Source organism: Lampetra planeri, chromosome 28, assembly GCF_965212315.1.
Source record: "Lampetra planeri chromosome 28, kcLamPlan1.2.h2, whole genome shotgun sequence".
In the NCBI taxonomy this organism is placed as follows: Eukaryota; Metazoa; Chordata; class Hyperoartia; order Petromyzontiformes; family Petromyzontidae; genus Lampetra; species Lampetra planeri.
In genome coordinates this window covers 734929-762099 of record NC_136134.1, presented here as the reverse complement: position 1 = coordinate 762099, position 27171 = coordinate 734929, and the positions used below count along the sequence as shown (strand labels likewise).

The 27171-nt window shown below is 50.2% G+C and overlaps 2 protein-coding genes across 7 annotated transcripts in view; one reads left to right on the top strand and one right to left on the bottom strand.

Annotated features, from left to right (window-relative positions):
- Positions 1-17389, top strand: part of LOC144728299 (transient receptor potential cation channel subfamily V member 6-like) — a 42543-nt gene extending 25154 nt beyond the window's left edge. For all 3 annotated transcript variants that reach the window (XM_078607632.1, XM_078607629.1, XM_078607630.1), the window contains exons 8-16: positions 5924-6070; positions 6438-6644; positions 8347-8433; positions 9510-9586; positions 11368-11533; positions 12223-12289; positions 13041-13309; positions 14509-14618; positions 15253-17389. In XM_078607632.1, coding sequence (XP_078463758.1) covers positions 5924-6070; positions 6438-6644; positions 8347-8433; positions 9510-9586; positions 11368-11533; positions 12223-12289; positions 13041-13309; positions 14509-14618; positions 15253-15457 — 1335 coding nt within the window. In that variant the 3' untranslated portion in view covers positions 15458-17389. The remainder of the gene's footprint in view (positions 1-5923; positions 6071-6437; positions 6645-8346; positions 8434-9509; positions 9587-11367; positions 11534-12222; positions 12290-13040; positions 13310-14508; positions 14619-15252) is intronic.
- A 4950-nt stretch (positions 17390-22339) lies between these two features.
- The window catches only part of FHAD1 (forkhead associated phosphopeptide binding domain 1), a 59585-nt gene continuing 54753 nt past the window's right edge, over positions 22340-27171 (bottom strand). For 3 of the 4 annotated variants that reach the window (XM_078607626.1, XM_078607625.1, XM_078607627.1), the window contains 2 exons: positions 26956-27070; positions 24048-25749 (listed from right to left, as the gene is read on the bottom strand). In XM_078607626.1, the coding sequence (XP_078463752.1) occupies positions 25736-25749; positions 26956-27070 (129 nt within the window). In that variant the 3' untranslated portion in view covers positions 24048-25735. Of the gene's footprint in view, positions 23955-24047; positions 25750-26955; positions 27071-27171 lie in introns of those variants that run through there. The other variant, XM_078607628.1, reaches the window with a different exon arrangement.

Here is a 27171-nt window from a genome sequence, read left to right as displayed (position 1 = left end):
CACCGAGGGCATGATGCCAACAGATCTGCGACATCCCTCGTCATGCCTGGCCAAAAAAAATCAAGCTGGAGCAAGGCGAGGGTCTTTTGGGTACCCAGGTGGAGGAGGCGCTCATGAGCAGCCCACACCACCCTACCCCGTAACCCAGAAGGGACCACCAGCCGGTGTCGATGGGATTTCCCGTCCCAATGCATCAGCAACCCCGCGTGCATTTCCCATGCGTCGGCATCACCCGTCCCCCGCCCCGCCTCCCCGGCGCAACGACGCGACGCGAGGAGGGAGGTATCCTCCATCTGGAGGCGCCCCCATTAATTAACAGGCAAACCCAGCAGGGAATCTTTTCCCTGTTGTGCGATAGAATTTGGAAGCAATGTTTCGTCGTCGGCGGCGGCCGCCAGGACCGGAACCGGCATGTCCCCTGCTGGCTTGCAACGTCCCGACCCCAGGAGGCATGCACATTCGGAGGTGGTTGGCATGCGCGACAGAGCGTCCGCGTTGGTGTGGCGAACGCCCTTACGGTAGGTGGTTTCGAAATCAAAATCCTGGAGGATCTCCAACCATCGGGACAATTGTCCCGATGGCTGTTGAACTCGCAGGGCGTACTGCAGTGCCGCATGATCTGTGCGGACAGTGAAATGCCGACCGTACAGATATGGGCGATACTGTTGGATGAAATAGACAATTGCCAAGAGTTCCCTACGGGTGACACAATATCTTTGCTCCGCTGGAGACAACACCCGACTGCCGTACGCAACCACCCGTTCCACGCCGTCAACCACCTGGGAAAGCACGCCCCCAATACCCGTGTTGCTCGCATCAGTGTCGAGCAAAAATGGTTCTGAAAAATCGGGGTAAATCATGGGAGGAGCTTTTACCAGGGCGTCCCGAAGGGAGCAGAAAGCAGCCTCCTCCTCCTGACCCCAGTGGAACCGAACCCCTTTTGATGTTAAAGCGTGTAGGGGTTTGGCAATCGTCGCAAAATCAGCGACGAACCGTCGGTAATACGACGCGAAGCGAATGAAACTCCTGACCTCTCCCACCGAGGTGGGAGTCGGCCAGGAGCTGACACACTGCGTTTTGGTGGGATCGGTAGCAATACCTGAGCGCCCCACGATGTGCCCCAAATAACGCACCGAATCGCGTAACAAATGACATTTTTGGGGTTTGAATTTCAAATTAGCAGCCCGCATCTTTAGGAAAACCGCCCGCAACCTCTGGAGATGTTCGTCAAAAGTTTTACTAAAGACGATAACGTCATCCAAATAAATCAGGCACGATTCCCATTGCAATCCAGCCAAAACCAATTCCATCAAACGCTGGAAAGTTGCCGGCGCTGAGTGTAAGCCCATCGGCAACCGGTTGAATTGGAACAGGCCGTGCGGTGTACGGAAAGCAGTTTTAGGCTTTGAATCATCGTCCAGAGGAAGCTGCCAGAATCCCGAAAGTAAATCCAGTGTGGAGAAGAATCGCGCTCCCGCCAAGGCGTCCAGCGATTCGTCCATCCGTGGGAGCGGGTATGCGTCGGCAACCGAAATTTTGTTAAGGCGCCGAAAATCAACGCAAAATCGCAACGAGCCGTCCTGCTTTTTAACCAGGACGATCGGCGCTCCCCAAGGGCTGGTGGAAGGAGAAATGATGTCGGCGGCTAACATGTCATCAATAGCCGATTTGACATGGTCCTTTTCGGCGGGACTTAACCGAAACGGATTCTGGCGTATTGGCGCGCTGTCACCCGTGTCAATATGGTGACGCAGCAGATGAGTGCAACCCAAATCGTATTTGTCCCGACTGAAAACGTCGGAAAATTCCCGCAGTAGCGTTCTAAGCTGTTGGCGCTCTGAATTTGACAGGTCCGTCGATCCCGCACAAAGCGCATCGAGCCACCCTCCATCGCTGTCCGAATGTGGGTGCGGCCGGGGAGCAGTGCCGACGTGATTCGCAACAGGTTCCTCGCAGGGCACCGGCGTCGCGTGAGCAAGCACCGTCCCTTGAGGAACTACCACTGTCTGCGACCCCACATTGAGGACCGCGATGAAAGGGTCCCCGTCCCCTCTTACGACGGTCTGGGCCGGAATCAAATGAGGTCCACTAACCCCGGCCCTCGATGGTCCCAGCAGAATTCCCTGGTCCCCAATGCCCTCAGCGAAGGGCCGACGAAGTTTTAGAGGCACCAACATTTGAGCTCCCGGCGGCACACGAACTGTTTTAACGACGAACGCTGGTACTGTTACGAACGCCGTCCGAGCCGCAGTAGGGGAAGGCAGGAACGCCATGCGTCGTCCCGACGGGAGCTCAATGCATCCCTGGTCTATTAAAATACGAATCGGCATTTTGCCCAAGAAGTCCATCCCCAGCAGGCACGGAACCGCCAGCGAGGAGGAAACAAAAATCGGGCCCGACAATTTGATATCCCCGATACAAATTTGCGCTCGAATCTGTCCAATGATGCCAAGAGAGCCCCCGTTAGCAGCATAGAATGGGACGTTAACCGGCAGTAAAGGACGGCTCTGGACAGGTAGAATATTGTAAATGAGTTCGGAAATGATGGTCGCCGATGCCCCCGTATCGACCAGGATGCGTACCTCCACCCCGTCAATGTGTCCCACCACGGCCGACGACCCCGACGACGCGGCCACAACGCGATGGGCCAACATGGACCACTGCCTGGGTTCGATTTGAGTCCCCATAGTGGTGTGTGTTGGCCCGTCGCAGCGCAATGTCGGCCCCCCGTTCGTTGCGGTGTGCGAGTGTGTGACGAGTGTGTGCTTGGGCCAAACATGAGGGGTGCCGCGACTCGCCGGATTATGTTGATGGAGCTTGGGAGGAGGAGGGCCGGCGTCCTGTCGAGGCGTCGTCCCGCGCTGCCGAGGAGAGCGGCACCCCGAGGCGACATGGCCCCGGACGCCGCAGTTGAAGCAACGCGGGAGCGCCGGCGGCGATGACGGACGGTCGAAGCGGCTCGACCCATCCCGGCCCGACCGTGCTCCCGTCCCCTGCTGCCGTCGACGGTCGACGGCGTAAACCTCCTCCGCCGGGAGGGTGGCTGCAGCCACCGCACGCCCGGCCGCTGCCCTGCTGGCTTTCCGACGCTGTGACAGCAGGTTGGCGTGGAGGAGCCGCGCAGCCTGGAGGGAACTCATCTCCGTGTCCTCCTGTGCAACGACGGCGATGTCCAGGTCGTCTGCCAGCAGGAGGATTTTTTCTGTGACCATGGCGTCCACACCGTCGTCGTCCATTGGAGGGAAGGCCGTCTTCGCCAGTGCCAGGAGACTCGTCCTGTACGCCAGGGGCGACTCCTTTGCACCCCGCTGGCGATCGTAAAACTGCTGCCTGCATTCCGCTGAAGGTCCGTAGACCCCGGCCAGCAACTGCAGCGCCATCTGTAGCGTGGAGCGCTTCTCCCTCGGCGCCGATGTAAGGGCGGCGAGTGCGTCGCTGTCGAGGAGCGCCGGCAGCGCGCAGAGAGCCTGAGCATCCGACCACCGTGCCATTTCTTGGTGGGCGAGGAAGCGTCGCTGGAAGCCGCCCCAGTCGCCCTCCGCGCCAACAAACTCTTTGAGCGGAGGCAGCCGTTGGTGCAGCGCAGCGGTCGCCATGGAAGCTCGCAGGCTGCTGTCCCCGTAACTCGGCTGCGCTTCGGCGTGAACGGCAGATGGTATCGCCTGTCGCAGCCGTGATGACACTCCCTCCGCTGGCGGTGACGCGGCAGCCCCAGCGAGAGCAATGTTGGACCCGAGGTTCAGGCCGGCCACGCCCTCAGCAGCTGCTGCGGCGATGGCGGGAGATTCAAAGTTTGAATCCGTTGAGATGGCGGGAAGGCGCATCGGACGTCGGTTCTCCTCGCCCCGTGGTGGTCCACCAGCCCCCAGCCGCGTGATGTGTTCGAGTGTGGCGGCAGCGGCGTAAAGCAGCTCCGCCAGCCTCGCGTGAGCCAGCCTCAGCCCTTCTGATGGCGGCTCCTCTTCATCCTGATGCCCCGGTAAGAATGCGTCTGGCCCCGGCTGCACGATGTCTTGTTGAGCCGTCTCGGGCTCGACAATTTCAGCGGTGTCCTCCACCTGCGGTACTCCGGCTCGAGCTGTCCGGCGCGTGTCCATGTTCGTAGTTGTTCTGACACCAGATGAAGTACCGTTGATGACTCTTGGACACCGTTGGTGAGGCACACGTATTTATTCCGTACAAGTAGTCACAACTGTGGACATACAATACTAGAGGGGGTATCGGCCCCCTCACCCGGCTAGCTGGGAATACACTGCTAGCTATCTCTGACCTACCTCCTAGTCCTCCACTAACGGGCTAGGGGAGGCTGTCTGGCCCGACACTGGTAAGTCGGGCTACGGTACCCGGAGTCCCAGAGCACTAGCTCTGGTTCTCGGGACCACGCCGCTGGCTCGGTCCTGCGCGGCCCTGACAAGGGCGGCGTCCCAGGGGAGTCCAGGGCTCTAGCTAGACGATCTTCGGTCTTCACTGGTTTAGCTTTAACATTCTGCCCCGAGCCCTCTGACACATCCCCCTTTATACTCCACCCCCGCTGAGGGGTGGGGCCCCGGGCTGCCTGGTGCGGACGTCGTTGAGAGCACCCCCCCCCGTGCACTCACGTAGCCCCGCCCACTGTGTTTGTTTCCCATAAGCTGCCATGCATAACGGCTCTCTCTCTAACACCCCTACAGTTGTAATCGCGAACGAAGAAAATGGAGAGAGTGCAGATTGGATAGACGAAGAAGAGCTTGATCTGAATGGAATATCCATTCCACAGGATGAAGAGATTCATGATCTCCCTATTTATTCCATGAAGGAGCATTTTGCTTCTCCATGGGAGAATGGAGAAGCATACATTTTGTACATTTTTTAAATGATTGTTATTTAACATTTTGATTCCAATGATTCTACCAGGGCTTTTCATTCTGTGGAATGAAAATGTGATTGTTATAATTTTACTCTCCATTTAACTTCGTTCTACTACAAAGTTTCAAGTATTTTTTTAAAGTTATTACTTTTAATATTTGATAATTATAAGATAATTTCAATATAATATTCTGAACATCTGCAGTTTTAGTTTTCAAGTGAATTTTATGCTAAATATATATCCACTTTAAGATGTTTTTTTGTTCATGTTTTTGTTTTTTGTTTGTTGCGGTTGCACCCGATTCAAGAGCTAAATGGCTCACAGGGCTATACCTAATAAATGAACTTGAACATCAGAGTGCAGCGCCACATTAAATACGCACTATAATGACAATAGTTAAAAGTTATTTGAAGCATGTTTTATTTTCAAAATGGAAATATGGTTTGGGGGGGGGGCAGAGCTTTGTGACGTCATATTTGAGGGGGATCTGACTTTTTGTGACGCCGTGTGATGAGGTGGGGAGGGGGGGTCACAAATCGGCCAAAATCGCGACGTCATTTATGCACAAACCATTATGCGAGAGTCGGGGTACTATAGCACCCTGGGGTACTGCCATAAGGTTCATTTATAGCAGCCAGCACAATCCAAATAAAAAGACGGTCGCTGAGCAGAGGGCCTGAACGCCGAACTGCCGGCAACAAACAGCACGGTCAGAGTTGTACGAGAAGGCAGTACACGCGTCTCATGAATTAAGCGGAGGTTTTTATGAGAGAGGTGGAGGGAGAGGAATTACAGTGGGAGCCAGACCTGCGGGTGTGATTGGGCGTTGGAAGCTGCTTGACTTTAGTGTTTTTCTTACTTTTCCTATACTTTGCACTCCTATCGTGTTTTGTACTGTGTGCCCCTACCAGACATCTGTGAAAAAAGAGCTTCATAGCTCATCGGATTTCTCCTGCTGTATAAATACTGACTCTGACTCTGTAGCATCACATTCTCCGTCCACTCTTGTTGACACGATTCTTGTGAACTTTCCCGCGTCCGACCGGCGTGCTTCACCGGCACGCTTGACTGACGCAGATGTTCAGCTACCTGGTGGAGAGAAGGAAAAAGGTGTACTGGACCATGGGTACCATCTCCTACACCGTGTACGACCTGCGCGAGATCGACACATGGGGAGACCAGCGCTCAGTCCTCGACATAATCACCTCCAGCTCTAAGAAGAAGGTTCGCAAACAGCCAGTAGAGGTCATCCATATACCCCCTCCACTACCCAGGAGAGGTCATCTATAGACCCCCTCCACTACCCAGGAGAGGTCATCCAGAGCCACCCCCTCTACTACCCAGGAGATGCGTCACGCTACGTTCTGTGATGAGAACTGACGTCGCCGCAGTAGTTCATGTTTTTTGCACTTTAAAATCTAGATTGAAAACTCATTTCTTTAGAATAGATTTTTTTGTGTCAAGTTGGCACGGTTGGCTTCATACGGTGCCAAAGAAGTTCAACATACATACATACAGCATGCTTTCTTCTGTAGTGCCGGAGATGTGAAAAGCGCAATCATCTTTTGTTTAAAACGTCGCTTCGTCGCAGGTGCAGAGTATGATCGACCTGCGGCCCGTGAAGGACCTGCTCAACCACAAGTGGAACTCCTTTGGCTTCAACTACTTCCTCGTCTGGATGTTCTCCTACGTCTTCTATGTCATGGTGTTCACCATCTGCTGCCTCTACCGACCCTTGAAGCTCATCCCACCAGAGTTGTCTGACAACATCACCATCATGGTCCTCAAGGAGATCCATGTGAGTCTCCGCGAGCACAGCCTGCGCCGACATCTCCGCCGATTCTTTGCCCCTCTCTTTAGACGAACGAAGAACGCAGGCGCCCCGGCGATGTAACACGAGCGCGTGCCGCTGAAGGTAAACGTATCGAGGGGGAAAACGAGCGTCTCCTGAGAATCAATTGCTTGTGCAGAAGAGCGCCTGTGTAGAGGATGGTGACACAGCCAAGGCAGGGAGTTGTAGACCCTTCATGAAACCCACAAATCAAACTTTGCTTCTACAGTAGACTCGCTTATCCGCACTAATGACGGTGAGGGTGCCAGCGGATAATTCGAAATCGTGGATAATCCCAAAATATCCATTTTCCTCGGACTTCTATGCCAAAAGCCACTCATATAGGTGTAAATTATGTTTAAGTTTCTCTGCCATTGCACAGTTTCATAAATTAAAACTCATAAAATATATGATCGCATAAATCACTCAAAATTAAGCAAAAAATAAGCGCAACTGACGATTTTGATTGTTATTCTTTAGATTTAGAACAAATACTTATGATCGACCGATCTATGCGCGTGCTCGGTGATAATAACACTTTCCTGCTGCTGCTCAGCAGGAGACTCGGCCCACGAAGTGGATGATAGCAGAGCCACACCAATCAACATCAATCAAACTCCACCGCACTGTTGCAAAGATATGCAACTCCTGTACTGTAGAGGCGATCTCACATGGATTTCAGATTAACCAGAGCAACATATTTAGTTGGTTTCAGCACGTGACCTGTAATAAACATTTCCAAGAATAACAATCTATAACTGTTTTAGATTAATTTGATCTTAAGGGAAAATCCAGGTGTGCAGTTAATCCGCAAATCGGATAAACCGCACGTAGATAATCGAGAGTCTATTGTATATTTTTTTCTAGTGAAGCAAATGCTACAACAAACGTGACAAGCCAGTCGCCCAAGGGAGCCCGCATTATGCCCTTTAATTTACAGGCCACTATTTCTAGGCTCTATTTTGAGCAGCAGATTTGTGCAGGAAATTACCACGTGCACGTTAAACAAAAACAATGTTGACTTTTCTTCAGCAGGCATGAACGATCCACCGCTGGATGAAGGCAAAGCTACAGCGCCATCTCCCACTGTCTCAAGGACGAAAGATCCAACATTGGTTGATATCGCCGCTCCATCTCCGTAGTCGATGTGCTCCCTGGCGTGTTCCCTCGTTTTGCTACCAGAGAGGACGGCATGGCTAAATCCATTAATGCGCTCGTCTTCAATGCCAAACGGCACTGAACTCCGGCGTCTGTGAATTATGACTGCACAGCCCCCATGGCCCACGTGACGTCCGGAGGCCTTCATCCAGCGGTGGCAGCGACAACGCACCGTGTGTGGACGCCCCAATGTCAACTGCACGCCATACCAAACACAGTTCGGTACGGCACAGTCTGGGCGAAAGTATGCGTGTACGATTAGCACGGTTGGCTTCGTACGGCTACGCATGGTGCGAAAGAAGTTTGACATACATAGGTGCTCACCAACGGCACTTGTGTCCACGGTCCGCGTGGGATACACAGGGGCTCTTTGTCTTTGGTACTGTATGTATGTGTTGAACTTCTTTCGAACCATACTTAGCCAACCGTGCTCATCGGAGGTGCGGAGTGACTTATGCGGCTCTGTCCTGCTGCTGATGGCGGTGATGTGTTGCGTGGCGGCCCTGTGCAGGAGGCCTACTCCACCAAGGAGGACTTCGTGCGCCTGCTCGGGGAGATCATAACAGTGATGGGGGCTGCCGTCATCCTCTACCTGGAGGTCAACAGCTGCAACCCCTCGTCCGAGTTCACAACCTCTCGGGCAGTGTTCTACATTTGCAATGCCACCACGGGCCACTGGCGCAAGCCCCCAGTGGCCTTTAGTGCGGCCCCTGACGTGTGGCCCTCCCGACAATACACACAATGTGAAAACACCCCCCATCATCATCAAAACCCCAATGGTTTAAAATGTGTGGCGGCCCTCACACTAATTATTTTTTATAGGCGAAAGTACCCCCCTCTGAAGAGCACTGCTCTAGTAACGGCACTTGTGTCGAGCAGCTACTACTAATATTTGTAGTTTACCAGGTAAGGCCCATCCTGTGGGCTGCAGACCCCCAGTGGTCCGCGAGGCGACTGCAGTGGGGTGCGGAAAATGTAAATAATAATATACTCACCGAGGGAAAATGTACAATTTCAAACAGCCTGGGTATTTTAAGGAAAGGGAGGTTTGAGACCTAGCTTGGGCACGTGGCAGTGCCATCGAAATGTTTGGAGGTTGCAACGGAGTCCGCACGCTCGAAAAAGTTTGCGAGCGGCTGCTCTACACCGGGGGGTTGGCAACCTGTGGCTCTTTAAAGGCTGATTTGTGACTTTTTTTTATGAAGGATCAGCATCTCGTTCGTATTCACCACAGTGCATTACCGCTCTTGAAATATTGAGTTTTTTGTTACCGAGCTCGAAAAAAAAGTCTCTTGTCATTTCGGTTGCCGACCCCTGCTCTAGACGACCCATGCTCATTACGAGGACTCGTTCTGAGACCTTTCCAATGAAAGGGAGGCTTGCGGCCGAGCGTGAGTATGTTGAGGAAGGGAGTGATAGCAGCAGTGGCAGCAGCGGCAGCAGCAGCCATGAGAGCAAAGGAAACGCTCCTGGGCAAGACGGATGCGTCGACTAAGCTACAGACGCACGCTGTCTGAATTAACACAACATTTGAATGCGCTTCAAAGTGCCTTGGAATAAAGGGAGGGGGCATTGTTATTCGAACGTAATATCCCACATATCCTGTCTGCAATTGTGACCACGGGTGAGGCTGTCCCGCTGACTGATGTCATTTTATGTTGCTTGCGAATTCAGGTGCCGTACATCATTAAAATCGGGCCCAAGAATTACTGCAAAAACACAGTGATCGGAGGACCCTTCCCAGTGCTCATGTGAGTTGCTGCCACATGCAAAAACAACAGTGCTTGTGTAATGAAAAACCGATGCGGTAACAGCACTGTGAGAATTTGGTCAGTCAAAACTCCATGAAGAGGATGAACCGGCGTGTGTTCTTGGCGAATCTGAAGATCTGCGCAGTGCTCCGAGATGACGTGAGATGAAGTGTAGCATCCATGCAGAGCTTCCCACGGCCGTGCTGCTCAGATGAAACACGACCGGATCACCGCTCCTTTTGAGCATAAACCATGACGCAAACTCCGGTCATCCTCGCATTCGTTTTTTGGCTAACCATCGGACAAAGTCGGTCACCGCATCGCGCACTTTCAGATGAACTTCTGCAGCCGTCTTGAATGCTCTTCCTTCCGATATTAAGAAGCCACTGGAACTATTAATTTTTTTTATCATCTCGATTGACGAACTCGTTTCTTTAGAACTGCTTTTTGTGTTTAGTTTGTTATTCTCTTCCTCCGCACCTCCTATTAGCACGGTTGGCTACGTATGATTGCGAAAGAAGTTCAACATATATACACACATACATATGAGATGTCCCCCGATTGTGCATATCTAACATCGCTAAAATAATAATGACAATAATAGTATATAATTAACTGCCCTTTGTCAACCCACTGCGAAATGAACGCCTCCTCAGGTCCTGTCGGTTGTGGGGGTTGTTTGGCTGTTCCTCACCACTCCTGGTCTGCTTGCGTCAGCGGTACTGAGTGCCAGGTTTTTGTTCTCAGCCCACAGTCCGTACTGTGTCGGTCGTCATGGCGACTCAACGTCACGAGTGCTGTGCTGCCATGAGCAGTGGTGGATATTCCGTGTTCTTATGATGGGGGCAAATCTACCAACACAACGCCCACTGTTCACTTTTCCGACAATGTGATTTATTGATTTTATTTCATTTATATTTCACCAGGTAAGGCCCACTGAGCTATGTAGCTCTTTTTCAGAAACGACCTGGCCACATAAGATTGCTCAACCAAGTGGCATATCATGTGTAAATGTATAGCAGTAGCTAAATACTCTAAATGCACGTTGATTCTAAAGGTGGAGGGAAACACCGAGGACCCGGAGAAAAATCCACGTGACCACTTGGGAGATAAACATGCAAACTCCAAATATACAGCAGGCGTCAGGGGTTGGGTTTAAACCCACGCCCTCCTGCATGCCAGGCGAGGTAGTTAACACCTCTCCACTCTGAACATCTCCTAGCCACTGTGGCACCGTGATTAATTTGAACACAATTATTGTGGGAAACGAGCAACTGCTGCACCTATAGCGACACTACATGAAGAGGAGTAGAATTGAGGATATAATGAACAGAAATAAGACTGGGAAATAAGAGAAAAAGGAGGGTAAAGGAATGTAAAAATAGGAGCAATGGGTCCAGAGAGATAAGGATCGGGAGGAAGAGGCTACACAAGGGCCTCGACGCTACTGCATGGAGCGGGGTCTGTTTTCACGGGTCGGCGGGGAGAGGGGAGGGATTAAGAGTGGAGGTGGCCACGCAGAAGTCACTGGCACTAATATTAACAATATTTATTATAATTGTGTTTGTATCTACATGGCGTCATTCATGCAAACCGTGTCTCAAAACACCGCTGTAGATTGGTAACGCAGAGGACACCACAGATGAGTGGGAATGCGGTCAGATACGGTGCTACCAACGATTGCCTGAGATCTCTACAGTCTTACATTGCGATGTTTGGCCGACTCCAAATATTCGGCTCCGTGTCCTCTGCATGTCATCGTGGCACCCGTGTCCACGCAGGGTCTGCTACTCGTGCCTGATCGCCATCATCATGGTGCTGCGGGTGATGAGCCACGAAGGGGAGTCGATCGCCATGTCCCTGGCGCTCGTGCTCGGCTGGTGTAACACGCTGTACTTCGCCCGCGGCTTCGAGCTGCTGGGCCCCTTCTCTATCATGATCCAGAAGGTGCCGCCGCCATTGCCACCGCCGCCGCCAGCACCGCCTCCACTGCCACCACAGTTACCACAACCACTACCACCACCACCGTCAACACTGCCGCCACCCCCACCACTGCCGCTACCGCCGCCGCCACCACTGCCACCACCGCCACCACCGTCACCAGTGCCACCGCCACCACGACCACCACCAGGGCTTCGCTTACTTCTCTCGATGTTGTTCACGACGCGCGATGTCGTGACTTTACCCCGGGACGCTTGTTCGTTCGGCCTTGTCAGGCAGATTCTGTTCTCATACATTCGGTCTGTCATCGGTGGTCGTCGGCGGCGTCCGTGTCATGCCACGACGGCATTGACCTTCGCCATGGGCTAACGTGTCACGTCGTGCGAAGCGCAGTCTCTATACATGATAAACATTTTTTTATTTTACCAGGTAAGGCCCCACTGAGCTACGTAGCACTTTTCAGTAAGCAACCTGGCAATCACGAATGGCTCATCGTGTGGAAATTTATATCAGGAGCCAAATACTCTGCACGCGTGATGTCGATTCTAAATGTGGCGGGAAAAACCGGAGGACCCAGAGAAAAACCCACAGCAGGCGTCAGGGTCACGATCGAACACACGATCTCCTGCATACCAGAAGTGGTAGTTAACATGTCCTATCCACCGTGACATCCCTCAACGGGCGTGTTCCTCCAGATTATATTCGGCGACCTCATGCGCTGGTGCTGCCTGCTGGTGATCTGCGTGTTCGGCTTCACCGCCGGTGAGTGCCCCCCCACCCACCATCCTCCGTGAGTCACCCAACACCCAGGTCGCCATTCTTCACTTGGCCGGTGCTCGTCGCCGTCGACGGCGCAGAGGCGCCCAGGACGAGCTCCGTTCTCTACCAGCAGGAACCCGTCTCTCCGCCAGGAAGGAAAAAACAAAAATCAATCGACGCTCATATTCCGCAAAGTGGTACTCACTTTATCGACCCCCCCCCCCCAGAGGTGCGGGCCGAATTGACCCTAGGCCGGGATGTGAACTCCCACGTTCGCAATTGCGTGCCGAGCGCCCACAAGGAAGGATCTCACCAAAAAGACGCTACTACTCTGAGTGTGGTCGATTTCACCTCCGGACGTTGCGATGGCCAATCATGAGGCACGTCCGCAGTTGAACTCACTCCGGATGTAGAAGTATCTTCTCGACAACATCTTTCCTTGCCTGTAATCGTTTTAGATATTCAGCATAAATCCCAACCGCCATCGTGGGGGTTTGTTGTTTAGCATGAGGCAGGCCGGCCTTGGGAGCACTGTGCCGGAACAGTGCCTCATGCTAATCAGTGAGTGCGATGAGCTGCGGTGAGCCGTGGTGAGTTGTGGTGAGCTTCTCTGAGCTGATGTGAGTGCGGTAAGCTGCTGTGAGCTGCTGTGAGCTGTGGTGAGCTGTAGTGAGCTGCTGCGAGCTGCCACGAACTGCCGTGAGCATAGTAAGCAGTGGTGAGCCGCGTTGAAATGCCATTGACTCGTTCCTAGGCTTCTACGTCGTCTTCCAGACGCTGGACTCCAGGGTCTACCCCAATTTCCAGAACTTCGCTGTGACCTTCTTCACGGCCATCGAGCTCATGATGGGACTCATCGAGTTGCCTGTGCCTTACGACCGGCACACGCCCTACGTCATCTACCTCATCTTCATTGTCTACATGATCTTCGCATACCTGCTCATGTTGAACCTCCTCATCGCCACCATGGACGACACCTTCTGGCGAGTGGCTCACGAGCGCATGGAGACCTGGAAGATCCAGGTGATGCACGCGAGCACTCTGTCCTTATCAGTTTATGCCGGTGCAGCTATCGATCGCACGCTCATCCTCATGCTCGCCTGTCCCCATGCTACCCCGTCCCACGCCCACGCTCGCCCATCCGGGATACAGATTAACGGCGCTCACCAGTGTCTCACAACGTGCGCGCCGGTTCTGTTATTCACCACTCCTCATTCGTCGAGGTGTCAGCACCGCGAGCGGACGGTGCACTCTACGTAGTCGCCCACCAGACAGATGACGCCCAATAAGCGACGCAGCACACACGTTCTCTCCCTCCCTCGCCCCCCCCCCCCTCTTGTACCGTGGACACTGGCAAATTGACAGAGTGAATTCTAGATTTGAAGCTTTCGTGACTGCAATGATTCATATTCTCAGGTTTTTTCGGTAAAGTCACGTAGGTAAAAACATTAAAATTAATGAAAGTAAAATAAAACAAAACAAAAATAAAATTCACGACGTTTCGGAGGCAACACAAGTCTCCGTCATCAGGTGGGACCGTCACAGCCGAATTAGCTGCATCAAGTGAAGCAATGATTCAAGATGTAATCCCTTATAAGCAAGTTGAAGGGATGTGGAGAGGGGGGGGAGAGCTTATCAGGCTGTGGTAGCCAATGAATGGAAACGTATCGGGAGGGAGGAGGAGCGGTGATCAAAGACTGCACGCAGTGCTCAACACAATGAATGGAGACGTGTCGGGACGGAGGGCGAGCGGCGATCAAAGACTGCACGCAGTGCTCGCCCTCCGTCCCGGCGCGTCTCCATTCATTGTGTTGAGCACTGCGTGCAGTCTTTGATCGCCGCTCGCCCTCCGTCCCGACACGTCTCCATTCATTGTGTTGAGCACTGCGTGCAGTCTTTGATCACCGCTCCTCCTCCCTCCCGATACGTTTCCATTCATTGGCTACCACAGCCTGATAAGCTCTCCCCCCCCTCTCCACATCCCTTCAACTTGCTTATAAGGGATTACATCTTGAATCATTGCTTCACTTGATGCAGCTAATTCGGCTGTGACGGTCCCACCTGATGACGGAGACTTGTGTTGCCTCCGAAACGTCGTGAATTTTATTTTTGTTTTGTTTTATTTTACTTTCATTAATTTTAATGTTTTTACCTACGTGACTTTACCGAAAAAACCTGAGAATATGACAGAGTGAATCCTGCGGTTGTATTTTCAACGTCAGATCGCTGCGAGCACGCTGCTGTTGGAACGCCGCATACCCAAGTCCCTGCGCCACCGTTCCGGCGTGCCCGGGAATTTGCTCGGCTACAACAAAAACATCTGGTACCTCGGGTAAGCAGCATAGCTCCCCGCTAAGCTCACCCCTGGCAATTCCACACGTTGAGGTTTTTTACAGTTTCGAGCACGGGATGTAATTGGTGGTTCACATGGCACTGTGAGTAGAGTCGGAGCCACCTCCGGCTCTGATGGGCATCGAGGAATTGGTGCTCATCTCCTCGCTTGCAGTTTGAGCCAGTGGAGGAAAGAGGCGAGGCTTTCCATTGTCCAACCGCTGGAGAGATGATGGGTTTCAAGGACGATGCATACATCATCGAGGAATATCTGCATTTTTTTACCACAAGCATTTGTGGTTAATGCAGACTCGATGCCTTATAATAGTGTGTCTATTTGGTATTTAAACATCTAAACACCACGTATATTTGTCAGAAAGAGTAAACCATTTTCTATCATTCAGTATCTTGATACTGGCAAAAAACGGTCCCATAGATACGAGGTTGGAATGAATGTTCATGTTACGGATGTAACGTGCATGTTTTGGGCGTTAGCTCTAGCTGTGGTGCATCTGCTGCTGCTCCCGCTGATGGTCCTGCTGCTGCGTTTTGAGATGGCAGTGGATACCGCGAGTGAGGACTGTCAGGAAGGCGTCACGAGTCAGGGGCCGCGTGCGGCGAGCGTTCTACCGCAGGGTCGAGGAGATCAAGGAGGCCAACTGGCGCAGGAAGAACAATGGCGGCGGCATGGACAACAAGGATGGGCCCAGCCACTGGGGGGAGGATGCCTTCAAAGAGATGGACTCCGACCTTAAAATGGTGGTGTGTCGCTGGGACACCGTCCGACAGAACCTGGCCAAGATCATCGTCATGAGTCGTCAGGACGAGACGGTGTTCTGAGCTAGGAGGCGCATTCCCACCGCATGTCACGGGATAGTCGCTAAGTAGATGCGCTTCTGCGGCCTGTCAGAAACGCTCTTCCGTGCGCTATTAGGAAGCTACTGGGAGCTATGCACTTTTCAATTATCTAGGTTGAAAACTAATTTCTTTGGAAATGCTTTTTGTGTTTAGTTTGTTGTCCTTCCCCCGCACCTCCGATTAGCATGGTTGGCTACGTACAGTGCGAAAGAAGTTCAGCGTACATACATACGCAGCTTTGTTTACGCTCAACGGCATCGGTTTTCATGTAGGAATGCTGATGATGTTCACCCATCTTCGCCTGTGGAATCACGCGGCACGTGCACAATCACTCGAGGTTTGTCTCGTTTGCAAGAGGGCCATAGGTCACCCAAATGGCAAAAGCAATAGGAGATAAAGTACAATGAGGCAAATAGGAATTTGAGCAATAACAGAATAGATTTTTTTTAAATACACAAATATTTACAGAAACGTCACTCGGTTGCCGTAACGCAGACGGAACTGTGAGCAACGTAGATCGGGGCAGGGAGCGGTGGTGCTGTGGCGAGCGCCCTCCACCGTGAACCCATCCTCGGCTATGACTAACATTGGTGGCAAGTAAGGGCCCAGCCAGTCCTGGGCCTCCGCTTCACTGTCCTGCGATAACCAGCTTGGCAAAGTATGATCAAAGAACTCCCCAGGGAGGAAACCCTCACCTAGCAGTGGGAGCGGCAGTCAATGTTACAGTTAATGCCACTTGCTTTGACAAAATCTCAGCTGTTCCAAGTCGGTGTGGAGGAGTGGCTCCTGACCTCCGCTGGAGCCGTTGACCGCTGCCAACCTCGAAAAATATATTGAGCGGGCCACCGTGCGACGACACGCGCACGGGCGCCACGCGAAAGCCGTCCCCTCCGGATCCGCGGGGCACTTCCCCATGCTGTGGCGCCGACCACGCGGCGATTAGAATGCAGGGCTGGCCTTAGTTGGCGCCCTGTGTGAACTTTGCATTTGGCCTCCCAGTTTTTTAGTGGACGATAAAGGTTTCAGTGAAAGCTCAGTCCGCAGTTTTCATATTTTTTTTATTGAATTCATAGGGCACAAATACAAACGTTAGAGAAACATTCAAAAGGAGACGCTCGGTGTCTCTTGGTATGGCACACCGCCATTACCGGATGTGACGGTGACCCACGCGCAGGCGATTGTCACGCATGGTCAGCAGTGGCAGCAGTAGGCCCTCAGTGCTGGTGAACTTCCAGGTAGAGAGTAGAGAGGAGGGCCACACACTCCTCTGCGCACGCTTATTAAGGAGGCAGCAGCAGCGCAAGAAATTACCCGGCAGCAGCGGCAGCTCCTCATCCTATTAAAGAGGCAATATAAGACCTGGATTTTGTCGCCCCCACCCTCCTCCCCCCTGCGGGTGACAGTGGCGCCCTGTTTGATAACAAGCAATGGAATTGACACGAGCCGTTTGTAAAAAAGGGACTTTGTAAATATGTCCACCGTGACATTCTCTTGTCCGCAACGGGAGGCGCGGTGATAACACTTGTGCCGTGTAGAGTTTGTACGTTCGCAACCAGTTCTGCTTGGCTTTCCCCCGAGTTCTTTGATTTCTCGTACAGCTACAAAATACGTACAATATGCAATTAATGGTCTTGGTCAAATCATCCCCAATTACAAAAAATTACCTCCAAATTACTCAATTGGAATCACGCAAACAGCAGCAACATCGCTTCCCTATTGCGAAAAAAAACTCGGCAGGTGCCTCTTGAAAAAGAGCCTTGAGACTTGGTGAGACGTCTCTGGGTAAAACAAGCAGAATATAAAACAAATGCATTCTCACGCGGAGTTTGGGAGATGTCACGTAGTAATATTTGCATGCATGGTACTTTGCATGCGTTTCACCTTGCAAAATAAATTGCGGTTCAAACAAATAAAGCGCATGACGTGTCGTGAAATGCACAAGAGAGAGGGTGCGCACACCACACCAGCCGGATAGTGCTGCAGGCTGTGCAACGAACAGGCGCAGACACCGATTACCGCGATTACCGCACAACGCGGCCTTCACTCGGTCGATCAGGTGCTCACATAATTGTGATTGGTGTGGAGTTTGTAGTATGGTCGTCCTACCAACTCGCCAATCGGCACGGTTGGCTACGTGCAGTGCGTGAGAAGTTCAACTTACAACTCTGAGCGGACTCACTGGCAGCCGACCTTGGTGTTGTCGAGGATCAGCCCCCCCCCCCCCCCCGATCTCTGCAGTCTGCAATCGCCCGTCAACTCAGCACAAGCAAGGGTCCTCGGGACGCTGCCACCTTCCCTCGGCCACGCGCGAGCGACGACGACGACGACGATGCCACTGCCACAGCCTGATGACCGCTCACTTCGTCCTCGCAGTCAATTGAGACGGCCATTGCGTCATTTGCTCCACCAAAATCTCAAACATGCATTCCAGAAACACTGGGCTCTCGACACTGCTGATCTCTATTAATGGGTGAAACAAACCACTTCACTGGTGCGTTTACAATCCTGACGTTTAACGCACGTGTGCGGCGTGCTGGCCCAATTCAGATGCCATCGATGAATAAAAAAGGGTGCCACCACCAAGAGACAAGATGATTGCGGTGACCTTTTGGGCAATGGCCTTCTTTATAGCAATGTTTCTGTACTATGATTAATGGCCACGTGTGTGTGTGTGTACACTGGCAAAAGCTTTAATCGCTCCTAATTACGCCTGCACGGTCTCGAGTCAGATCTGGGAAGCATGTGGCAGGGTTGGGCTTGGATAGCGATTGGAGAGGTGACCACAGAGACCTCCACAGGAGCCGCTTGCCTGCTCACTTAACACGTGACAGTGCAGCAAAGGTCACTCTCTATTACACCTTCAATAGTGCTGTTTGTTGCTAGGCATTTTTGGGCCTGTGTTGCACACTCGAAATGAAGGACGTGGGCAGGTGCTCCAAATCGAGGGCAAGCACATTTATTTCTTGTAGTTAATATTAATCTTGTGAAGAACCGCACCGTCACTCTGTAAAATGCAACAGCGCGAGTTACACGCAGCAATTCTTCCGAGACGCCATTAACCATGTGGCTGGTTTACACGTGCGGTTATTCATTAACCCTTTCTCTTAAACCCAATTCTACTACTGATAAACCATCCTTGTCTTTGACAATCACATTTGCACATCACTATTCGACTATTACTTTAATCCTAAGCTGTATGTCTATCTATACCATCCACTTATATCGGTATATTACACCCATTATATGTACTGTATGTGTACAGTATACGTACTGTATCTCACCATTGTACAGCTTACTACTTTACATGTGTTCTATTCTCAAAAGCATTGCAAGTAGTCATACTCTGGGTACATGGGCATGGTTATAGACTAAACTGTATTAGAGTTAGAGAATTACAATGACAGTAACTAATTACAGTGCGTCATCCCTTTACAATGCACAGTGCTAAAACGCCTCTAATTGCATATATCACAAACGAACAATTCAAAGCCAAGCTTAAAGTCTAGAACAAGTCTAGAACAAGTCTAAAACATTTATATAACGATCAAAAACAACCTTTGGGTCCTTTACCTGTAAAATGCAACAGCACGTGTTACACGCAGCAATTCTTCCGAGATGCCATTAACCATGTGGCTGGTTTACACGTGCGGTTATTCATTAACCCTGCCAGCCACCTACAGGCCCGACTCAGTCATCACATGCTGCTGTACACACATGCATTGATGCACTATACAGCACATCAGGACCTTCACAGAACCACACTTTACTCCCTTGCTGCACAAGGATATAATTAAAAGAGTGATCCATTCCTAATGTGCCACACTCTCCCCCACAGAATGAGTGTCGTCTCGACACTCCACCTTTCTCCTTGCAAACATTTTGTAGTTTTTTTCCTTAAACTGGTCATGAAAGGAGTTTATTAAATCGTGAACACAATTTCTCTAGGGATCATATCCCTTCCAAGATAGTGCCACTCCAGAAGCTCTCTATTTTGGTGTGAGCTCCAACTCTTTGTGCACGAAGAGATAGGAGCCCAAGCATTGTATTATGCTTTTGGAATTACCAGGCAATCTGGTATTATTAAACCATGCTTCACATTTTACTGACCAGAAATGGTTAGGATTCTTTTCCCAGTACCTGTCAAGATAAAATCCTTTACAGCTTGTCAATGCCATGTGGAATTTACCTCTTAGGTACTTACTTATCGGCCTACCAACATACTTGAAACCTTTTCCTCACCATTTTTTCTCCTCTTAGGCAATGACCCCTTCTTAACATACTTAACACAACACTAACAAACAAAAGCATCTTAAACAACTAACAACTATATGACCACAGCTTATATCTTGTCTTGATCACGCATGTTGTAGGGCTTCTTCTTCACCGCCAGCTCTGTCGTCAGCAGGAACTTGATGATGGCGTAGTGGCCCATCTTGTTGCACGTATGTGTGCTCTTGACCGGGGACTTGGGTTGCAGCTGCAGACACAGCATGTGAGGCCTGCAGAACGTGGGGAAGGTGTGCACCTTGCGGTGGCGCACCGCGTACACCCTGTGCAGCACCTTCTTCCTGACATTCTGCGCCTTGGCCCTCACCCCGCCCTTGGGCTGCGCCTCGGCCCCGCGGGCCTTGCTGCCCTCAGGATACCCCTTGCCTTTGACCCCCTCGGGCTTGTTTTGTCCCTCAAATTCCAAGCTGGCTGCTTCATTGACTTTTTCAATCAGCATCTCATCAGTGACAGTGATGTCATCAGGATGGGGCTTTATTTGGAATTTTATAGAGTCACTGAGCAATCCTGTGCCAATCGATCTCAGGAACTTCCTGCGTACCAAATCTGGATTGTACTGGTCATCAGCTCCTTTTTCTTTAGATGCAAATAATAGTCTGTCCTTTAATTCGATAGCTCGGAACAGAAAGTTCTGTGCAGTTTATGTTGGCTCCTGAGAGATGTTCATCAACTTCTGATAGAGATCATATGTGCTTTCTTCTCTATAGTATCCTTTCAAAATGGTTTTTAACTTGTAAATAGTCAAATCACTTTTTATTTCTAGCATGTCCCTCAAATTTAGACCAGGACTGATTGCTCTGACTACTGCCTCAATGATGTCAGACTCGGCATGTCCCTTACGGGTTCCTGTGTCGATCTGGTGCATCAGATTGGTGTAAGATAACTTGTCTTTCTGCCCTCTTTCACCAATCTGCCTGCAGATCCTGAATTCTCTCCGTATTGTGACTTCTGGCACATTTCCTAGTCTGGCCATTCGTATGGGATTCAATGCTGCTGTAGTTTTTGTTCCACCTTCACTTGAGATTTTCTTTTCCTCAAGGGTTTTTCTGGATTCTTATTGTGACTCTTGTATGTCACCATCCATATCTTCAGAAAGTTTTGATGGTGGCAATGTTTGACTTGTTCCATTGCTGTCTTTCTCTTTCTGCTGTATTGTTTCAATGAAAGACAGCAGGTTTTGAATATATGCACAGGCCTCATCATCTTCTTCTTGGTCTTCAACTCCATCAAGTAATCTTTCTGCCATACGAATCAAAGCCCGTCTGCTTTTATCTTCACCAGTCTCATCATAATTGAAACACTTCAAATATCTGCATGTTTCCAATAGCTGGGCTTTCTGCAGCTGATCCAAAGCAGTACTGGCCTTGTCCTGCAGCTGTTCCAGTGCCATGATGTGAAGACCGTTCAGATCCTTGTACGAATATCTTTATATATTCTGCCTTTACAATTGCTTGGTCCGTCTTATTGGAAGAGTTGATCCCCGTCAGTGAACTCAGGGAAACTCTCCTGCCAGGCTCGCCAAAATATGTTGCACACTCGAAATGAAGGACGTGGGCAGGTGCTCCAAATCGAGGGCAAGCACATTTATTTCTTGTAGTTAATATTAATCTTGTGAAGAACCGCACCGTCGCTCTGTAAAATGCAACAGCGCGAGTTACACGCAGCAATTCTTCCGAGACGCCATTAACCATGTGGCTGGTTTACACGTGCGGTTATTCATTAACCCTTTCTCTTAAACCCAATTCTACTACTGATAAACCATCCTTGTCTTTGACAATCACATTTGCACATCACTATTCGACTATTGCTTTAATCCTAAGCTGTATGTCTATCTATACCATCCACTTATATCGGTATATTACACCCATTATATGTACTGTATGTGTACAGTATACGTACTGTATCTCACCATTGTACAGCTTACTACTTTACATGTGTTCTATTCTCAAAAGCATTGCAAGTAGTCATACTCTGGGTACATGGGCATGGTTATAGACTAAACTGTATTAGAGTTAGAGAATTACAATGACAGTAACTAATTACAGTGCGTCATCTCTTTACAATGCACAGTGCTAAAACGCCTCTAATTGCATATATCACAAACGAACAATTCAAAGCCAAGCTTAAAGTCTAGAACAAGTCTAGAACATATATATAACGATCAAAAACAACCTTTGGGTCCTTTACCTGTAAAATGCAACAGCGCGTGTTACACGCAGCAATTCTTCCGAGACGCCATTAACCATGTGGCTGGTTTACACGTGCGGTTATTCATTAACCCTGCCAGTCACCTACAGGCCGGACTCAGTCATCACATGCTGCTGTACACACATGCATTGATGCACTGCACAGCACATCAGGACCTTCACAGAACCACACTTTACTCCCTTGCTGCACAAGGATATAATTAAAAAAGTGATCCATTCCTAATGTGCCACACCTGTACTAAAAAAAATATACTCCATCTGCTCAAACCTCAAATCACGTTCCTCTCAGCTGCCCCATGGAAATAGCCTCAGCAGACCATGCGCCCCGGCTCCTACCACTCCGCTATCCCTCTCTGTATACTTATCGGCACCTCCGATAAGCACGGTCGGCTACGTATGGTGCGAAAGAAGTTCAACTTACATATAATCTGAAGGCACTTTAATTACTACACGAGCTTTGATGCCAGCGGCACGTTCACTTGGCGGTGTAGGTTTGGACAGTGGCTCGGGTTAAGTCATTCGGTGGTAAAATGACAGTTGCAGTTAAAATATTGCCCTCTGTACATTTTAAAGTGGTTCCATTCGGTCTTCTTCTTTCGTATGGCTGATGTAGATGCAGAGCAACAACTACAATTTCACAATCAGGTGGTCAAGCCAGACAACTGCGTCCAGAGCAGAGGAGTGTTTCGCTGTGACGTCTCCTTCGTATTTGGGGATCGGGCGTTCAGTACAACTCGGTTCCGTATGAAATGAACTGTGGGCATTAAATAACTAAAACATAGAGCATGCAATAACACACATGCTAAGGAAGTTTATTACCATTCGTAAGGGCATGGACAAGCAATATCAACACGCGACTTCTGCCGGTATTCAAAAGCTCTCGCAGCCGGCACACGACTGTGCTCAAAAGTTCGCATTCACATTACCAACGTGATGTCGCAGCAACGTGCCAACTGTAAGAGTAGCATTTACATTGTTCTGTTAACCATCATGATGAAGATAATTATGTTATTCAGAGTAATGCTAACAGATCAAGAGCATTAACACATCTCTTTAATCAACATCTGAGCAAAAACCCTAACTATAACGCACCATGTTGCCAGAATAAATTTTCATTAAACCCGATTCTTGATTTATTGCAAAGTCATGAACATTTGCCAAAAATGTTTTTTCCAATCTGGAACCGGGGTCAATGTCTATGCAGGCAAAGGGAAATCGTCAGTGTGCATCGTGTAACCATTCGTGAGGGGCATCACGTGCACCAGTCACTTGTAAAAGTGTTGTCCGTGGTCAGCCAGCCAAGCCTTTAAAGGCCCGAACAGACGGAAGACCTGTGGGTTCCAGGTCTGGGTTGCACAGTGGATGGGGCAGCGCAGTTCACCCAATGCGTACCATCGGCGCGGGCTCCGCTGTAGGAAATAGAACTCTCGCCGTCTAACACCTTGACACAATTCCCTCAAAACGAACTTCAATCTCTCCGCCATCTCAAAAATTACTGTGCGTTGCCTTTTGTAGGGAAGCGATGAAAAGTGATTTAGAAAAGTTGGAAGCGTTACTGTTAGTGCATCCCTCACATTACAGAGTTGTGATACATATGTAATGAGCGCCATCCGGGGGGTGCCAGAGGCTAAAGGGGACAGGCACCATTACGTAATCAGCATCCAATCCGAAGGGGGTAATATCTGGGCCAGGGAGGACGGGCAGAGTCGGATAGAGAAGTTCTCGAACCATCGGGAAGGTTCCACGAGGGGGCGTGGCTAGAGGCGGAGCCTAGCTCCGCCGGGGTGAATATAAGGAGAGGAGGACTCGAGGTCGGTGTGGGAAGCCTGGGTTCCAGACCGCGTTGCTGCTCATCCCCTCCTCGCCACGGGCCACGCGGCAGATCCTCCAGCAGAGCTCACCGCTCCTCCCGGCACACCGTCAGTTAGCGGCGAGGCTGGGAGAGTGGAGTGAGCCGCGGGGGTGCTCGGAGAGGGACGCCTCGTCTACGGTGTTGAGAAGAGGGAAATCACCCGGAGGGGGAGGGAGCGGAGCTGTGCCGTACTGCCGTTAATAAGAGAAGCACTCTGACAAGCATCGTCGTGGAAGTCTTTTATTACACATACGTAATCGCCAACGTGACTGAAACAGTGAAGCCTATTGTGCCGGTGGTGGGTAAAGGAGATGTAAATAATGCGACGTTTTCTACATTCATTTTTTGCTGCTAAGGTGCGAAATGCTTCCACAGGTCTCCTACCACTGCATAAAATCACCCCCACCACAGTGCGGGGACTTTCTGGCTAAACACTAAGTGGCATTGCCACTTTAAAATTTATAATGATCTCACAAGTTCATACTTATATTTCAACAAGATGTGATTACTGAGCATGCCTGGCTATGTAACCGGGGCTGTTATGTCAGACTCCACTCAACCTTTCGTGGACACAGGCTTAACGAGCGGTGTTAAACAAGTTTGATACCTTTTGTTACTAACGTTTTGTCAAAATACAGCACTGTTGGGTTGAATGTAATTACATACAGATTGAATAAGGCTCAATGCCCGCAAGTTTGCTCAAAGTGTCTGAAAAACGTTGTGACAGCTTTTGAAATAGTATATGTAATGTTACTGTATAGGTGCACTGGGCTTCACGGCAGGTAGAGAGGTGTGAGATAGGAGAGGTGTGAGACAAGACAATTCTGGCTATCGGCTGATGAGGCTGGTTTTAATTACTGGAGAAACGTCGTACTCGAATTGTAAATGTTGTGGGTTTACTCTGCTGAACTAGTAAGTAATTGGCATGTTTTGCTTACATGACAAACCTTACTAATTGGCTGTCGAGGTCGTAGTGGGTTTAATGACGCATTTATATCTTCGCGATCTAATCCAACAAAATATTTATGAATAATGGAACATTCCTGTTTTGGCAATCAACAATCGTACATGTATAGTGACTAGAAGCGTCACTACCAGGTGGACACATACACACGTGGGACGTCACTATGCGGGGGAACGTCACTACCAGGCGGGTCCACACACATACACATGACGTCATCCCGTCTGGATGAGGGAATGGTGTCACGGACTGTTCAGGGGATCTGGAGGCCGTGGATGAGTGCCCCAGGGGTTGTGTCAGGCCATGGCACTCTGAGTGAACCCGGCTGGACATGTGACCGGATCAAGGTGGGGGCCGGGGGCACCTTGGGGTCACGTGGACAGGAGGAGAGCCTTCTCGAGAGTTCTCGAAGGCGGGCGTGGCCGGGGTGAGGCCCGGGCACGCCGAGGCGCATATAAGCGCACTCCGCACCGGGTTCGAGGCTGCTCGGGTCCGGGATGAAGATGCCTCGTGAAGAAGAGTCAAGCCTCAAGTCAGTGTGGCCATCCAGTAGCCCTCCTAGCTGGGCCACGCTAGTTATGTCCGAGCATCACTAACGGTGTGTGTTAGCGAGGCTAGGTCGGTGGTCACCACCCTATGTGTAACGTTAAGAGTTACCTGTTGTGTTAATAATAAAGTGTTGCCTCCCAAGAAGTTGTGTGCCCCTAATTTGAGCCCACTACACACGTAAACACGAGCTCCGGTATGCACCGCGTCCTCATGGAAGTGTACACAGACCGAGGATGTGTCCGCGTGTATTATTCAGGCACTCAATAAGCATTGCTGCACGGTATCACTTTAAAGCACAAATGTTATATAGATCTGATATTACAATACTGTGATAAATTATCCACGAAAACAAATCTCACATTTAATATTATTGGCACTAGAAAGCCGTGTCTAAATGTGTTTCTTCAAGTTTCCACATCTGTACAGAAAGAGACAAGTGTATTTAGAAGCTTACACGTGACAATTGTCATATATTACTCAATGCAGGGTTCTTCAACTTTTATTTTCTGCTGGGTCACAGAATACAATTGGTGTGTATTGGTACCCACAAGACACCATATGTTATGACATAGTAGATGTCCTAAGGTATGTATGTGACAGCAAAGCTGTACCTCTTGATCTCCAGGACTCGTATCTCTATCTATTATGAATCTATTATCTCACTGATCTCTCTCCTTCCCCTCCTTTGTGTTTATCTCTCTATTAAACTATTTTAAACTGTCTGTTCTCCTATAACATGGTAGTTGCCTTCCCAAAGAACACTGCGTTATGGAAAAATTGCGATAACGCATGAGATGCGTAAACAGGCTGAACAAAGACTGAGATGCGTGGGTAGCATCGAGAAGCATCTCGCCTTGTGCGATGCTACGCCGAGGCAGCCGTACAACTGTTTATTCCTACTCAAGCGACATAGTTCTTTTAACTGAACTGTGTTATAAAAAATGTGTTCCCTAATACATTATCCGCGTTATATACAATTTGTGTTATGAAAACACGGCATTATATGGGAAAATACTGTATTGTTTTTTGCCAGGTAAGGCTCACTGAACTGTATAGCTCTTTTTTCAGAAGCGACCTGGTCACAATTGAAAGCTCAAAAAAGTGGCTTATCACGTGGAAATGTATAGCAGCCAAATACTCTAAACGCACGTTTCTAAATGTGGTGGCAAAAACCAGAGCAGGAGAAAAATTCACGCGACCACGGGGAGAACATGCAAACTCCAAACAGCAGGTGTCAAGGGTCGGGATCGAACCCACGACCCCCTAAATACCAGGCGAGGTAGTTAACATCTTGCCACCGTGGCGCCCCATGTGCACGAGTGAGGTGGATTGCAAGGTCCTCAGTGATGATGAGGGCCTGAGGAGGGCTTCATCCGGCATGGTGACGATGATGTTAATGTAGTTAATGACCAAGTACCCAATAAAATTGTGATCGCTTGGTATAATGAAGCAGAACAATGTCAATCCAGCCAATATCCTGGGTAAGCTCACATGTCCGTGGGCCCTCTGGCCGCTCCACGAGCTACTGTCGTAGGTGGGCCACGTCTTGGTCATGCAACTGAGTACGGGACGTGCTTCCTTCAGCGTGAACGTTGAAGTGCTGGCGCCGCTGCTGGGAGCTCACCTGCATGCTGTGTGGAGGCGGCGCTCGCTCCATGTCGGATCTGTCCCTTCAGCACGCTCACCTCGTACTCTCTCTTGCGGAGTCGCTCCACCAGAGCCCTTTGTTTGCTCTCAGCCTGAAGAACGGCAGTGAAAATCTTGTTATGCATTAGTGCCGCAGGGTGGCGCAAGTCGTAACGCTTGTGATTCGCAGAAATAAATGCCTCGGTTCGATTCC